At 39.8% G+C, this 13,978-nt stretch overlaps 1 protein-coding gene across 1 annotated transcript in view; it reads left to right on the forward strand.

Annotated features, from left to right (window-relative positions):
• The window catches only part of LAMC1 (laminin subunit gamma 1), a 136,062-nt gene that overhangs the window by 107,424 nt on the left and 14,660 nt on the right, over window positions 1–13,978 (forward strand). Inside the window, exons 19-27 of the mRNA XM_045877283.3 lie at window positions 3,513–3,718; window positions 4,158–4,237; window positions 6,004–6,141; window positions 6,667–6,811; window positions 8,118–8,267; window positions 8,528–8,642; window positions 9,632–9,831; window positions 11,148–11,306; window positions 13,493–13,592. Of these exons, the coding sequence (XP_045733239.1) occupies window positions 3,513–3,718; window positions 4,158–4,237; window positions 6,004–6,141; window positions 6,667–6,811; window positions 8,118–8,267; window positions 8,528–8,642; window positions 9,632–9,831; window positions 11,148–11,306; window positions 13,493–13,592 (1,293 nt within the window). The remainder of the gene's footprint in view (window positions 1–3,512; window positions 3,719–4,157; window positions 4,238–6,003; window positions 6,142–6,666; window positions 6,812–8,117; window positions 8,268–8,527; window positions 8,643–9,631; window positions 9,832–11,147; window positions 11,307–13,492; window positions 13,593–13,978) is intronic.

The following is a 13,978-nucleotide window of genomic DNA, read 5'->3' on the forward strand; positions in this document are numbered from 1 at the left end:
GCAAAAATAATTCTCCCAACACATCAGAAACTATTAAATGCTAAAATTCCAAGTGTTGTATAAATCTCTTCCATTACAAAGTGTTTTAAAACAGTTTTTAAAAATCATGAAAGGTATGCATTTTGGGTGCGCATTATTTTAAGTTGAAAATTTGAACTTGGATTCTTCTGTCAGTCTACTGAGTGAGAATTTTTTTTACGCACTGCTTTATTTCCTTAGAAAGGACCCTCATAAGGAAAAATTGTAATCTTCAAGTATTGACTAAACAGCTAGATACTAAATATATAACACCTGATATTTATGAAGGATTAGAAATTAGTGCCTGCTTATGAAATTTTCTGCTTAATAAGTGAACAAATGTGCTAGTAACATCATGTAAAAGCATATATTTTATATTATGTGCATATTTAATGTCCTTTGCAATTGTGTTGCTCCTCTGTATATTATCTGATGAGACTGATGATAATAAGCAGAGGAATTGGCTTAAGATTTAGAAAACAGTTTATTTTAAAATACTTTAAAGGAACCTGAATTTGTGAAACTTTGAAACTAAGAAAAAGTTATTTTACATTATTTACGTGCTTTTTAAATCACTTTTTTTTTTTAAAGATTTTTTATTTATTTGAGAGAGAGAGAATGAGAGAGAGAGCACATGAGAGGGGGGAGGGTCAGAGGGAGAAGCAGACTCCCTGCCGAGCAGGGAGCCTGATGCGGGACTTGATCCCGGGACTCCAGGATCATGACCTGAGCCGAAGGCAGTCGCTTAACCAACTGAGCCACCCAGGCGCCCTAAATCACTTTTTAAAAAAGATTATTTATTTGAGAGAGAGTGAGCAAGAGCAAGCGAGCTGGGGGAAGGGCAGAGGGAGAGAGAGAGAATCTCCAGCAGACTCCGTGCTGAGTGTGGAGCGTGACATGGGGCTCAGTCTCACAATCCTAAGGTCATGACCTGAGCCAAAATTGAGTTGGACGCTCAACCGATGGAGCCACCCAGGCACCCCTTAAATCACTTTCATATTTTATTTTTCTTACTTACTCTGAATTAAGCTTTTTTTTCTAAGTTTGGACAAATCCTTTCCTACACTTACCGAGGGCCTATAGTATACCAAGCATTGTGCTAAACACCAATAATGAAAAGATAAATAAGACTGTGCTCCTTCTATCGAAGTACTCACCGCCTGGCTGAGGTCACTTTTGTTTAGGGGCTTTCCACTCATAGCAAATGTTCATTAACATTAGGACACCTGGGACCACAATGATTGACCTCTTTATTGAGTTTATGAATCTACCCATTTGGAGTTAGGTCTTCCTGTCAGAGTATAGGTCAACAGAAATTAAGTATATTACTTATTTCTTATTGTAGATATCCCTAATATATATAATTTTGATTTTATAAAATTGTTAAAGAAGGAAGTAATGAGATGTATCTGGTTTTGGCCAGTTTAATTTTTATATGAGTGTCAGAAATTGTTTTATAAGGTAAATTTTTAGAAATTGAAAAATAAAATGAGAGGTCAGTAGTTTGTTAACTTTAGTTGTGTGTTTGTCTTTTGTGTTGTTGTTACATTTTAAGTGTTAAACGTAGATTAAGAAGAATTTATATGTTTCCTGTTCTGTGTAAACACTAGTGTTTTTTTTAGGATGTTCATTTGTTGGCAAGAACTTTTGACACACAGTTTTCCACTAATATATTCTCTTGTAACAACAAGTTCACATCTGTCCTGCCATATACACTGAAGAATCGAATGTGGGGTTATCTTTAAGTGCAGCTCAGTCCACCTGAGAGCTGGGGTCTGACACATAGCTCTGGTGCCCACACCATGAGCACATGGGAATAGTCAAGAGGCCAGAAAGGGAGGTCAGCCAGCATTGTTCGGCATCTTGGTGCAGCCCCAGCTACGTCTAGCTTCCTCTGGCCATAATGACCACCTACTTTCCTCTACCCAAGCTGGTGATTCCATCGGACAGAAGCTTTGACAAAAACCATGGATGGTCAATACCTCCCCTTGAGCCACTTGAAAGGCAGGAACATAATGGGCTGCAGCTTCTCATAGCTCGGGGAGCACCATAGTGAGGCTAGGGTTAAAGTCTCCTCCCACGAAGACTTGATTCATGGAGTTCCTGGCTGACCTTTCTTACTTGGGTTCAAACTAGCCAAGAATAAGAATATCTCCACAATGATTTATCCTTTCAAACTATCCCTGAGTATTTATTTGTAGTTTAAACTTGTGTTTATTCTGCAGCTTTAAAAGATTATATGGTGCGCAAAAAAAAAAAAAAAATTATATGGTGCAATTAGGTTTTGCAATTTGAAGGCATTTGAAGTGATCCTACAAGTTAGATTATCTATTCTCTTTTCAGTTTCTGATGTTTCTCTAAAGAGCTGGCCGGAGAGATTGCTATCTGTTACATTCCTGAAGGTCTAAAGGAAAGGGGTTTTCATAACTTCAGTGGCTGCTTATGCTTCTTGAGTCTAAATGAGTTTCTACAATTTCAACTTTTTTTTGGTCTTTTGTTATTTTCTTAAAAATCTTTAGATTATCAAAGAATTGTCTAATCATTCAAGCAGGGCCACTGTGTATAGTTAGGCGAGTTTCTCACTGCACCAACTTTGCATGTGTATTTGATGGCCCTGCTTACAAGATGCTATTTTCCAAACTTATATTCATCTTTGTTGATCTTAACTTTGACCTCTCATCTTTTTCACATTCCTTGGAAAATTTAAATGCCAACTTTGAGCATTTTGCTGAAATAAGAACGGATTGATTTTGAATAGGACTTAATGGTTCTTGAATGTTAATATACCCTCATGACCTATGAGAATTTTAATATGACAGAATTATATTTACACAGGTGTATATTTATCTTATTTATTTATTAAGACCCAGGTATGAGATTTAAGTTGAATGGGCATAATCAATAAAAAACAATTTGCAGAACTATTCAAAAGCAGAACTCAGTATGAGAGAAATTACCTGGCTCTGCCAGGAGTGGGAGGGGGGGCAGCAAGGGTCTGTGTTTAGTCTTGTATTTAGTTTAAAATACAAAATGAATTTAATTTTCCGTACTTCAACATCTGTTTGGAACCTAGATTTTTTCCTAGTTTAGAAAAATGTCCAGCTGTCAGGGCTGATAGTTCTTTCAATAACATTGTGTTTTTATGATTAAATCTGACATATGCTGGAACATCAAAGTTTTCCTTCCTCAGATATTTCTTGGGTGTCTCCTCTTTGCCAGTCACCGTGTAAGACTGGGGATATAGTGATGAGTAAGAAAGAGAAGCTCGTGTCCAGTGGGACAGACAGGCACACAGTTGGGAGACAGTCTGATAAATATAACAGGGGAGGTACTACTGGGCACAGTAAGGACTGACCAGTTCTGCCTATGGGCTTAGGGAAAGCTTATCAGAAAGATCTGTGTTTGGAAGAATAAAGTTGTGCCTCGGATTTCATGTGCGATATGTACCCCCCCTTCAGATAATTTATGGACTTTCTTCTGCAATGCCATTGCAGATGTTGACCAGAATTTGATGGACCGCCTCCAGAGAGTGAATAACACCTTATCCAGCCAAATTAGCCGTTTACAGAATATCCGCAATACCATTGAAGAGACTGGAAACTTGGCTGAGCAAGCACGTGCCAGGGTGGAGAGCACAGAGCAGTTGATTGAAATTGCGACCCGAGAACTTGAGAAAGCAAAGATTGCTGTTGCCAACGTGGTGAGTGATTGGGAAGGTCTGAGGTTCGGGTGCAGGAGTCCCTTGGTACTTTGTAGCAAGTCTCTTACTGTCCACAGAATGCTTCAGCTAAATTGACTCTTTGTGTCTTTTTGTCTCTAAACATGGAGCAAGAAAGCCACGTTGCTCAAAATTGTCATTAAATAGTTAATCACAAATTGGATAACAACCAAAGGACATCTGGGTCCTTTCTCTAGCTTTGTTCCTTCTATGGCACTAGTCAGTTTAAACTTCCTTTATCCTTTGATGAGAATAGAAATAGTAATCTGTAGCCAAGGATGCTAATATTAATGAAGGATCTTTGAATCAATAAGACATTCTTTTTGTTAAATAACACTAATACAAATTTGGTTTTGACACTTGTATTAAATTTAAATAATTCAGTCCTTTGAGATTAGTGCTCTGTTTATTTCCTCTTCAGTCAATCACTCAGCCAGAGTCTACAGGGGACCCAAACAACATGACTCTTTTGGCAGAAGAGGCACGAAAGCTTGCTGAACGGTAACCTCCAGATCCCTGTGTCTTAATGGTTAAGCTATAACTTACATGTGTACATGTTGTCCCCTTCTTTACCCACAAACACTTCGCATATAACCTACTTTTGTAAAGTTGGCTCTTTTCTAAAACGTTATTGGCTGTGTGTACTCTTTTCTTGCCTCTCCTTTGAAATCAGAATATTTACTTTGAATATTTGAACATGATGCTTTGGAGGGAAATTATATTTGCACATCTCAAAGAAAACCATAACATTTTTAGATTTTTAATTTCAAAACCTTAAAGTTGATAACTAAGAAGCTCAGTTGAATTTAGTTATATTTTTAATTTTTAAATTAATTTTTAACAAAACTGTTTAATTCTCAGATTTTAATAGAAAACGTTTACAAACCCATAGTACCTTTGAAAATCAGCCCAAGAAAACAGACCATTTCATTCCTCTTTTTTTTTTTTTGAGATTTTTAAAATTATTAAGTATAAGGTAGTTTCTTAGGAAAAACTTTAAGTTGTAAGAGAGCATTAAATTGAAAAAGTTTGTTAAGGTAGTTGCTAGAACGTAGGCTTCACAAAGGCAGGTGTTTTTGTGTGTTTCACTCACTACTAAAGTTCTAATACCTCAAACAATGTCTGGGATATAGTAAGTACTCAATAAGTGTTTGTTGAATGAATTGCAGAACAGAGCTAGTAGACCTCACGGGTGTGGGATTCTTAAGTAAGCCCGATGTTAAACTTTTAGCCTCATTGTTCAGAGCAATTACTTTGGCTTCTTGCCTTAACATGTGCTCTCTTTCTATTCTTTGCAAATGGAAATGGGTGAGTTGTATCCTTTAGTTCACAGAACATTCATGGTTTCATAGCTAGATTTTCTGATGAAAAGAAGATAGCTGAAAACATATGGAAAACTCCCAAGGAAATTAGGTCTTGAAAATAAAATAATTCTGGTGTCTTTCATACAGGAATTTTGAAAGAAACCTTTATCGTACTGAAACCGAACGGCCACACGTTACAGTGTGACACTGTAATATGACATTTTAGAGCTGAAAAAAACCTTAGCAGTTCCTCAGCTGAAATTTGCATTATTTGGCTGGATTCCCTGTTGAAATGTTGCTTTCCATTTGGTGTCAGGGTGCTTTTCCTGTCAGTAATTAGGTTATATGTGAGAAGTTTGAATAGTTGGAGGCTGTTTCGAGACTATGTAGTAACTGAACCAGAGTGAAGATTAAACATTAGGTCTGGGGTTCATGTTTATGTCTAGACGAGTCTTTTTTTTTTTTTTTTTTAAAGATTTTATTTATTTATTCATGAGAAACAGAGAGAAAGAGAGGCAGAGGGAGAAGCAGGCTCCCAAGGAGCAGGGAGCCCGATGCGGGACTCGATCCCAGGACCCTGGGATCATGACCTGAGCTGAAGGCAGATGCTTAACCACCTGAGCCACCCAGGCGCCCCCATACATGGTCTTATAGATAAATTATTCTTAAATGATTTTATTTAGAAGTAATTTTTTGAAGAAATATAGACATTTGCCCCTATGAACTTTATAGGAAAATGTCATCTGGATAATACCACTTTTTTCAGATTGTAGAATGCTATTGTAAACTTAGCCCCACTGAAATGGTTGCAAAATTCCAAATTTATAAGTTTTTCAATATTTATAGAGCTCTGTCCATGTTAGTATATGTATATATTAATAAGGTAAGCATTACCTAAGTTCTGCCTCTTTCCCTATGAAATAGTTCTGTTTCATGGCTTATTTTTTCTTTTACATTATACAGCCATAAACAAGAAGCTGATGATATCGTAAGAGTGGCAGAGACAGCTAATGATACATCAACCGAGGCATATAATCTGCTTCTGAGAACACTGGCAGGAGAAAACCAAACAGCTCTTGAGATTGAAGAGCTTAATAGAAAGTGAGTGTCATTTAAAAGTGGCTTATGGCCCTTTGGTTTATCTTGTAAGTAGCACTGGTTCAATGAAAAATTAAATGCTGATGGATTCAGTGCATGCATTCATGCAGTAAGATTTCTTTTGTTAATCATGCTTTTGAAATGGTGCAGTAATTAGAGCAGGGGCTGGAGAGCCGCAGAGGTTTTATTCATTCCAATTCCTGTAACTACACACAAAGGTAACAAGACTAGCCGTGATACTTAAATTTCTGCATAAATGAAAAAAAAGTATCATAGAGTCAGTAGAGAAAATATACTTGCGCTACACATATTTAAAAGGTGTCCAAAATAAGAAATACGCGGTAAACCATATGGTATAAATAGAAGTGACAAGATGAAATCTAAATTTAAGCTGTTTTGGTATTAACTAATAGGATTTTCTTTGAAGTTTTAGGAAATTCTGTTGCAGTGATTTGAACCAGAATGAATGTGGTTAACATGAAGATGCCAAAAGCAACCAAGTTTTTCGTTAAATCTTTTGTTCCTTAGGTATGAACAAGCGAAGAACATGTCACAGGATCTGGAAAAGCAAGCTGCCAGAGTACACGAGGAGGCCAAAAGGGCTGGAGATAAAGCGGTGGAGATCTATGCTAGTGTTGCTCAGCTGACGCCCGTGGACTCGGAAGCTCTGGAGGTATGGGGTGGACAGCCTGTGTGCACGGGGTGTTGGCGGTCACTGCCGTCACCCAGCCATAGCACGCAGCCTCGCCCGTCAGACGTGCACACGCACACACACACATAGTATGCACCCTCGCCCCTCAGACGCACACACGTGTGCACACGCACACACACACATCCCTCACAGTCCGGGTAAGAGCTATTCTGACTTGCCCTGCAGCTATCACTGGTACCGACCTCCTCTGTCCTCCAGCTGACTCACTGGTAATGTCAAGTTCTGCTTCAGATATGTTCACTTACTGAGGTCAAGAATCCTGTGAGTATAAAGATTAAACAGCAAAGACTACTTTAGTGATAGGAATAATCACTCCGAAGTGTTAACTATAAATCCAAATTATTACATATTTGTATTTATTAGAGCAGAGTACACCCAGACCGTTACGCCCAGGCAGTCTGTGCTTGAGAACGAGAGAGAAGTAAAAGAAAATGGTTTAAATGAAAGAGCTAGGGCGCCTGGGTGGCTCAGTTGGTTAAGCAACTGCTTTCAGCTCAGGTCATGATCCTGGAGTCCCTGGATCGAGTCCCGCATCGGGCTCCCTGCTCGGCAGGGAGCCTGCTTCTCCCTCTGACCCTCCCCCCTCTCATGTGCTCTCTCTCTCATTCTCTCTGTCTTAAATAAATAAATAAAATCTTTAAAAAAAAAAAAAAGAGCTATATCAGGATGCTGCTGGGCAGCTAAAATATCTGGGGATTGGTAGGATTTTATTACGTCTGTACTCTCCTCATGAATCCTCATTCCAGGCTCTGTATAAACGCTATTTCTTACATTGAATTTGAAATTTAATTAAGTTTCGCTTTTTACATCTGAGGCGTTGACTTGATTTTTTTACCATCAAGGTTTAGTTCGGTCTCTTCAGACACGTACATACTGTCTGATCTTGCATATTTGAAATTTGAGAATAGGCAAAACTAATCAGTGATTAAAAACCAGACCAGTGGCAGCTGCATTGCTGAAAAGGTAGGTGTGGACATTAACTGGAAAGAGACACAAGCGAATTTCCTGGGGTGGAAATATTCTGTATCTTGATTGGGGTGTTGGCTACACAGGTAAATATATTTGTCAAAGCTCAGCTCACTAAGTGCTGTGCATTTTACTGTGTGTAAAGGATACTTCAATTAAAAAAAAAGTCCATATAATCTTGACCTGTGCTTTTCTTTTAAAAATATCTCTGAGTGTTAAGTGTTACAGAGTTACTAAGCCTACCTTTTCATCGGTTTCATTGTTTTGTCTAAAATGCCACAACCTTACTTGCATTTCACAGAATGAGGCAAATAAAATCAAGAAGGAAGCTGAGGATCTGGACCGTCTGATTGACCAGAAATTAAAAGATTATGAGGACCTCCGAGAGGACATGAGAGGGAAGGAACTTGAAGTCAAGAAGCTTCTGGAGAAGGGAAAGACTGAACAGCAGGTTGGTTTAATTTGCAGGTGACTTCATTTCTTGAGGCAAAATGTGAAACCGTGCTGCGTGACCTGTGTCCATGATGTCACCACAAGTGCAGGGACCGCAGGCCCTCAGGAATTCAGAGGAAGGCCTTCTGTGGGGCGCACCGGCCTAGCTGCCCCATGCTGGCAGGTGTCAAGGTGGCAGCTAGGAGCTGCCTGGCCTGTTAGGAGAAAGAAGGGATTCACCTTGGAGGGTTTGTCCTCTGATCTGCCGTGTGTTTGCAGACTGCTGACCAGCTCCTAGCCCGAGCAGATGCCGCCAAGGCTCTTGCGGAAGAAGCTGCTAAAAAGGGACGAAATACCTTACAAGAAGCCAATGACATTCTCAACAACCTGAAGGGTATGAAAGACTCACATGATAGCGTACATTTCTATGCTTTCTTCACTGAGGTGATTTACTTCTTAATTTTTACCATGAGATTCTCAGAACATATACCATATGAACAATAAGAGTATACCAAATCCCATAAATCTATCATCCAGATTCAACAGTTAATGATTTTTACTACACTAACTTCATCCCCCAACATCCACCCTACTTTTTTTTATACTGAGATATTTCAAAGAAAAATCCGAGAGCTTGGGTCATTTTACCCCTTCATACCTCAGTATGAAAATAAAACCAAAAAAAAAAGAGGAAATTTTCTGATATTAGAATAACTCATGTTATCAAGATATGCCTATTTAGCTGGCTCATGTTGTTAAATGGAGATTATTTTTCATTTTCTCTGCCAGTTGCATCTCAATCCTTGTGCCTTCTGTCCTCACCCAAGAGAAAAAAGAAATGTGCTCAATTCCTGGGACAGTCCCGGAGTTGCCTCTGATAAAATAGCCCGTAGGTTCCATAAACATGGAAGCTTTATAAGATAATGGTTGACTCTATCGGCCCTGGTGTCAGTGGGATTGATTTAGAATCCCTGATCCACCTCGTACTTCCTGTGAACCCTTGGGGGAAATTCTCTCCCTCCATAGTCTTCAGTTCTCATGTATAAAACTGATACAATGCCTGCTTCACAGGCATATAAAAAAGGTCTTAACCCAGTAGCTAACACCTAGTAAACACTAAATAAACTGCAGTTTTTAATACTGGTTGCCGTGGTAGTAACAGCATACTCCGTGCTTTGCACAAAAATAAACTTCTTTGCAGAAACATGTTCGTTCGTAAGACTCTAAAGCTGTACGCTTCCTTCTTCTAAGGCCGTCCGTGGTGTTTTTCATTTTTCTCTCCCGACTTTCACTGTTCGTAAAACGAAGTCCCGTTGCCACTCCCTGACAGGTTCCCTTTTGGCTTGCTGAGAGTTGAGCTCAAATGCACCTGCTTTATTGTAGATTTCGATAGGCGAGTGAATGATAACAAGACTGCTGCAGAGGAGGCTTTAAGGAGAATCCCTGCCATCAACCAGACCATAATAGAAGCCAATGACAAGACAAGGGAGGCGCAGCTGGCTCTGGGCAGTGCCGCCGCCGACGCCACCGAGGCCAAGAGCAAGGCCCACGAGGCGGAGAGGATTGCCAGCGCCGTCCAGAAGGTGTGTGCTCCACTCTGCTCCCCAGCACTCTTTGCTCCTGTGTTTCTCCAGTCGTTTTCCAGTTTCTTTCCCCATCCCTAAAAGCCCTCATAGACTTCTTCCTCAACTCTGCTAAGATTATCCTTAAGCTGTCCTTGTTCCTTTTTTACTGGGCATTTAGAGTAGGTAAGTACATTGACTGAAGAGGGCGAATCATTGAAGTCGTTGAAAGGGCCCTTGAACATTTCTACTGTTGTCTCGGCGGCAGGGTCTCTGTGGTGAGGAGGGGTATGGCTTCCTGGGCCCAAAGAGCGCCTTGCACAAGAAAATCAGACTCTTCTCAAGTAAACACAGTTCTTTGATATGGACAGCTGATGTTTTTTCAATCTTATGTAGAGTGCCAGGTCAATACAACTCTCAGGCCCCTCTTTTGAGCATATTTTATATCGAAGCCCTACCTTATTTAGCTGCCACTGCTAGGATTCTTTCTACTCATCTTTTTTTTTAAAGATTTTATTTATTTATTGGAGAGGAGACAGAGCATAAGCAGGGGAGGGGCAGAGGGAGAAGCAGACTCCCCGCTGAGCAGGGAGCCTGATGCAGGGCTCCATCCCAGGACCCTGAGGTCATGACCTGAGCCGAAGTCAGATGCTTTAACCAACTGAGCCACCCAGGCGTCCGTCCCCTTTCTACAATCATCTTAGAGAATAATCTCTTTAAGCTGGCTTTTTCCTACTTAAAAGTCAATCTGTTTATTTTATTTAAAAGAGAGACTAGAATGGATTCTAAAAGAATGTATTCAAGAATCACAAACATTTTTTAGTTTGTTTAGAACAGTTGGTTTTGGATTAATTATATTTTATAAAATACTCCTACATCAGGATCGTGAGGTTTTTTGGTACATTGTGATGAACTGCCAAGTAGAACAAGGCCACTACGTTTGAACTGAAAATGTATCCAAGTCAAAGAGTCTAATCAATATGATGTGTTGGAAAGTGTACACCATTTAAATGTTTTATCATTTGCTAGCTGTGTGACCTCAACTAAAAATGGCAATGATAGAAAAGGAAGTACTAAGGATAAATACGAAGATACAAATGGAAGTGTTTTATAAAATATAAAATGCTATTAGGTTAGGCAGTAACGCTAGCTTTTCTTTCCTTACTGTTACTTGGAACCCAAATAAATGATACCTTAAGTCAACGTATGGTATAATTTACTTCCCTGTTCTTTCTGGATTATATTTTCAACCATTCTATAGATTATTAAAGATGCGGGAGCATACTTTAGAAAGAGGAAAGCTTTTTTTCACTAGCTGTTCTTTATCATGTGCCTAGAACGCTACCAGCACCAAGGCAGAAGCCGAAAGGACTTTTGCAGAAGTTACAGACCTGGATAACGAGGTGAACAATATGCTGAAACAACTACAGGAAGCAGAAAAGGAGCTGAAGAGAAAACAAGAGGACGCTGACCAGGATATGATGATGGCAGGGATGGTAAGCCATTTTGGCCTATTTGCTTGTGGGCAGAAAGTGAAGGGTGTTTAATGATAAAGATCCCCATCTTGTTAAGAAGAGTCTCCTTCATATTGTCTTCTGTTTTTCATTGTGCTTTCTGGCCAAGAATCGGGTTAGTAACTTACATAGAAGACAAAGAATTTGGGTCTCTTGTGGGGTTGTTGCACAATTGTCCTGTCCAAAGTTTCTCTCAGTTAAAAGCAAAACATTCTTTTACACATTGAAGTTTTAGGACATTGAAAAGTATGCATTTGTATTTTTGGATGGGTGATTCATACATGGTATAAAATAAAAAAGGAATAAAAAGGAATACAATGAAAAATTAATTTCCTTCCTACTCTTGTTATCCCAGCAACTTACTTTCTAGAGGCAAACACCAGTTTCTTGTATTTCATTTTTGAAGATGACAAAAACATACCAAACTTACATCTAATTTAATTTTTTTTTACCTTTTGTGATGATGTGTATAGACAACACTGTGGGTGACAAAATTGACTTAGGAATGCATGGCCCAATAAAGAACAAGGGTGCATTTTCCAGAAACATAACTTTGCAGTTCAGTCTGATTGCAATCACAGTAATGAACTTGTTTAATTGTGCACTTTCAGTACAAGTGAGGGACCCTTTTTCCACTCCTGCTGAAAACAGGCCTTTTACCTGGCTCATTTTCACCCTGGGACAGAAAGGAGAAATAGTAACCCTGTTTACCTAAAGAAGACTCTAGGGAAGTGATAACAGGAAGCATTCCTATGCAAACACCTTATTTTAGTACGCTTTTTGGCTTTTATTTCGGACTATCTCAGTTTTCTCTAGCAAGGTATGGCTCAATTGGAAATTCCCATATAGTAAAAAATACGCATTTCTCATATGGGGTGAGAGGGTCTCTGCATTTCCTTTTTAATATAGTTGTAGAAACATTGCATTTAGAGCCTGTGGAAAGAAGGAAAAGGATATATTCTTGATGAGCTCCAAGAAAAGGGTATGGATTCCATTCAAAGGGTGGAAGAAGATCCATCTTTTGTTCTTTTTGGTAAATAACTTCTAATGAACACAAAGCACCAGCACGCACCCCATCCCATTTGTATTTACGTCAGTCCTGAAAGACACAGCGTTGAGCCGGTATTGTTTGAGTCTGGCACATAACTTTTTTCACCAAAAGAGTAAAGGCTTAGGGTTGTCCTGGAAGAGGAGGCTGGAGCCTACAGGTTACCCGCGGTAGCATTGCTCTCTGTAGGCCCTCGCGAAGTCACTTACCCTGTCTAGGACATGTGCAGGAAAGCCTGTCAGCGCTGTGATTTCAATAGAGATTCATCATTTATTTGTGAAGGGTTTTTTCCTCGTGCATTTTCTTTTTTTAAAAAATCTTATGTTCTGTCCAAAAATGTTGCGGTGTCTTGAGCCAAACACTAGGAAAAACAATTTTGTGGTAGGGAGCTCAAAGCTGCTCGTTTATATCCTGACTGGATTTTATTTGTGAGAGCATCTGTTTTCTGATATTCCGACGCTTCCTCTTCCATTGTCATTTCCCGTGACTCACGCACAGGGTATTTGTTCAGGTTTCATGGAGTTTTCCCAAATATATTTACCTTTGGTTGATTTACAAAATGTAAACCGTATTGCCACATGCGTGTGCGTGCGTGTGCATTTGCAGGGGGGAGAGGGTGTTACAGAAGGTGTCACTTGAGTATGAAACTTCTCTGAGAATAGGACATCTCTAATAATCAAGTCTCTAAGAGTGTCCTGAAGGACATAGTTTGGTTCTAAAATGTAGTTTTTATACTCGTCCTTAAAAATAACTTGTTTCTGCTCGATGAATTTGGTTCCGAATCCACTTCCATGTATTTTTGAGTGAGAAAGTGAGAAAAGGGGATAATATTGGTCTTTTTGAAATACAGATCCAGTCAGTGTAGGCATGCGGGCTGCCTACTTGTGTCTGTTCTGTGAATTAAAAATAGCAACATTTGACCATGAAGATACTCTGAAAGACCAAAAACAAAACAAAACAAAACAAAACCCCTACAGTGAGAGATTGTAGTTTCGCAAGTTAGGAAAGAGGAAGCATCTGAAAATTGGACTTGTTGGCTGACTGGGGGGAAAAAATATTTCAAGAGCATGAAAACACACCGTCAGGACTGCCGGTATCATCTCTCCTTTTCCCGGTACAGGCTTCGCAGGCTGCTCAGGAAGCCGAGATCAATGCCAGAAAGGCCAAAAACTCCGTTACCAGCCTCCTGCACCTGATTAATGAGCTCCTGGAGCAGCTGGGTAAGTGGCTGTGGAGTGATTGTTGGCCGCCCCCGGATTCTCGGTGCTGCCCTTGCGGTCTGATGCAGTCGACGCAAAAGCAGATAGTACAGCAGGCCTGTTGTGTGAACCGAATCAGGACTCGAGGTCGTATTAACTCAGCTACGAGGTCCTTCCATGGCATGTGATCTGAGTCCTGGAATCTGACCACGGTCCAAGGACTTATAAAATCAGGAAGACAGGCTGCCAGCGAGGGTGGCTCACTTGTGGCCGATGCTTATGATACACTGAACGGTCATTATTCTGAGCTCATCCTGCTTGGCAGAGTGTCTTTAGAGGATTTAAAGTGAAGGATTTCAGTGCTAGAGTGAAAGGACACTTTAAGCTGGCAACAACTTCACTGCCTG

Source organism: Mirounga angustirostris, unplaced genomic scaffold (assembly GCF_029215605.1).
Source record: "Mirounga angustirostris isolate CCGP_5_RB_7025 unplaced genomic scaffold, mMirAng1.0.hap1 SCAF_6, whole genome shotgun sequence".
In the NCBI taxonomy this organism is placed as follows: Eukaryota; Metazoa; Chordata; class Mammalia; order Carnivora; family Phocidae; genus Mirounga; species Mirounga angustirostris.